The sequence below is a fragment of the Eimeria acervulina genome, genomic scaffold (genome assembly GCF_000499425.1).
Source record: "Eimeria acervulina Houghton genomic scaffold, Eah_scaff471, whole genome shotgun sequence".
NCBI lineage: Eukaryota > Apicomplexa > Conoidasida > Eucoccidiorida > Eimeriidae > Eimeria > Eimeria acervulina.
This window is the reverse complement of record NW_013549780.1, coordinates 17,862-20,361: the sequence shown is the minus strand read 5'-3', so window position 1 is coordinate 20,361 and position 2,500 is coordinate 17,862. Positions and strand designations below refer to the sequence as shown.

General features: G+C 48.9%; 1 protein-coding gene across 1 annotated transcript in view; it reads left to right on the top strand.

Annotated features, from left to right (window-relative positions):
• The window catches only part of EAH_00039740 (fibrillin-2 precursor, putative), a gene marked incomplete at both ends in the record, with an annotated part of 4,792 nt that overhangs the window by 2,156 nt on the left and 136 nt on the right, over nt 1-2,500 (top strand). The window contains 2 exons of the mRNA XM_013395331.1: nt 1-1,268; nt 2,067-2,297. The exon at nt 1-1,268 is cut by the window's left edge and continues 262 nt beyond it. Of these exons, the coding sequence (XP_013250785.1) occupies nt 1-1,268; nt 2,067-2,297 (1,499 nt within the window). The remainder of the gene's footprint in view (nt 1,269-2,066; nt 2,298-2,500) is intronic.

The following is a 2,500-nucleotide window of genomic DNA, read 5'->3' as shown; positions in this document are numbered from 1 at the left end:
GTTAGGGTTATATCGCTGCAGCTGCCCCGTAGGATATAAACTGTCTTTGTTTGATTTATCTTCGTGTTTAGATAGAAATGAATGTGAAGAAGGGCTTGGAAACGGGGTTGCTGCATGCAGCAACGACAACTCGCAGCAATGCACCAACGTCCCTGGCTCTTATAAATGCTCCTGCGCTCCTGGATATACACTCAAACAAAGCAGCAGCAGCAGCAGCAGCAGCAGCAGCAGGGGGGGGGGAGTCGGTGGTGGTAGTAGTGTCAGCGGCCAGCAGCAGATAGTAGCGCAACAGCAGCAAATACAGCAGCAGCAAATCCCGCAGCAGCAGCACTTCCTGCAGCAGCAGCAGAAGCAGCAGCAGCAACCGCAACAGCCACAGCAGCAGCTGCTGCAACGGCAGCAGCTAGAACAGAGGCAGCAAATGCAGCAGCAACAAGTGCAGTACCCGCAAACGCAGGTGCGACAGCCACAGCAGCAGCAGCAGCAGCAGCAGCAACTGCGCCAGCAGCAGCTCGCGCAGCAGCAGCAGCCGCAGCAGCAGAAGCTGTCATCAGCATTGAGGCAGCAACGTAGCCCCCTATTAAACGACGCCCACAGTCTTATAATGCAGCAGCAGCAGCAGCTAATAATGCAGCAGCAGCAGGAGATCCTCAGGCAGCAGCACCTCCTTGAAGAGCAGCAAACCCGCGAACGCTCGCAGAAACCCCAACAGCAGCAGCTGCAGCAGCAGCAGCAGCAGCAGGGACAGAGGCCTCCTATACGGCGTCTGCAGCTGGATAAGACAATTGAAGGGATCGTTAGGGCTGCTCAGGCAGCAAACGACAGCAGCAGCAGCAGCAGCAGCAGCAGCAGCAGCGGGGACGCGGACGCCCAGAGGCTTGCCGATGTGACGAAGCAGATTTTTGCTGCTGCAGGAACAGCAAGCTCTGCTATTAGTGCTGTTAATATAGCATCAGGAAATGCAGCACAGCTGCAGCAGCAGCAGAGGCAGCAGCAGCAGCAGCGGATGGCAGCAGAAAGTGCAGCACTTGCTGCTCAGCTCGGCACTGCAGCACAGCGCTTTTCTCCTAGTCAGTCATACAGCGCAGAAGCTAAGCAGCTGCTGCTGCTGCAGCGGCAGCTGCTGCAGCAGCAGCACCAACCCAGAGACCCACCAACACCACCAGCTGAAGCAATTGTTTGTGAAGACATCGATGAATGTGCTGCTGCTGCTGCAGCGCAGCAGCAGATCTGCCCTCATCCGGATCTTCTCTGCATCAATACACCTGGTAAGACAAACTCATGCATGCGCCAGCAGCTAATGCAGCAGCAGCAGCAGCTAATGCAGCAGTAGCACTTGTAGCAGCAGCAACACTTGTAGCAACAGCAGCACTTGTAGCAGCAGCGCATACAGCAGCAGCAGCAGCAGCAGCAGCAGCAACGTCTCGCAGCGACCGAGGAGACACCCAAGTCAGTAATATAAAGCTGCAGCAGCAGAGACAGAAGAGCGACAGTTATATACTGACAGCATTATTAATACAAATTAATATTAATAATTTATATTAATAAAACAAACAAAATAAACAAACAAACAAAATAAATAAACATTAAAAAAATAAATAAACGTTAGAAAAATAATTGTCTTGCCTTCTGGTGTGTCTTCGGGTGTATGGAGAGTTCAGCCCCTTTCTGCCTTTGTTTGTCTGTCTTTGTTTGTCTGTCGTTGTTTGTCTGTCTCTGTCTCTGTCTCTTTATCTGTCTCTTTATCTGTCTTTGTCTTCGTCTCTTTCTGTCTCCGTTTGTCTTTCACTCTGTCTCTATTTTATATATTTATATATTTATCTATTTATCTATATACAGATATATATATATATATATATATGCATATACATATATATATATGCATATATATATATATATGCATATATATATATATATATCTGCTTATCTCTTTATGAAAGAAAAAAGCAAAAAAAGACAAACAGAGACAGCAAAAGAGACAGAAGGAGACAGCAAAAGAGACAGAAGGAGACAGCAAAGCTCGCAGAAATATTAAAATATATATTTATTTGTTTTGTTTGCTGCAGGTAGTTATGAATGCAGATGTCCCGCCGGCTACCGTTGGGCAGAGGAGACAAAAAAATGCGAGGACGTCGATGAATGTCTCTTAGCCCAAATAGCCTTCAATCCCCAGCAGCAGCAGCAGCAGCAGCAGCAGCAGCAACAGCAGCAGCAGCGTTTGGCGCTTGTTGCTGCTGCTAGAATGAAACAAAAGGGACAGCTTGTTGCTGGGCTTCCGAGTGTATGCGATGGAGTCTGTGAGAACCTCCCGGGCTCTTATAAATGCAAGTACGCCAAAGCTGCTGCTGCTGCTGCTGCTGCTGCTGCTGCTGCTGTTGCTGCTGCTGTTGCTGCTGCTGCTTATGCTTCTGCTGGTGTTGCTGCTGGTGCTGCTGGTGGTGCTGCTTTTGATTGGGTTTGTACGCATGCGTACATCATTTTTATTCTTTTATTTTGCTGC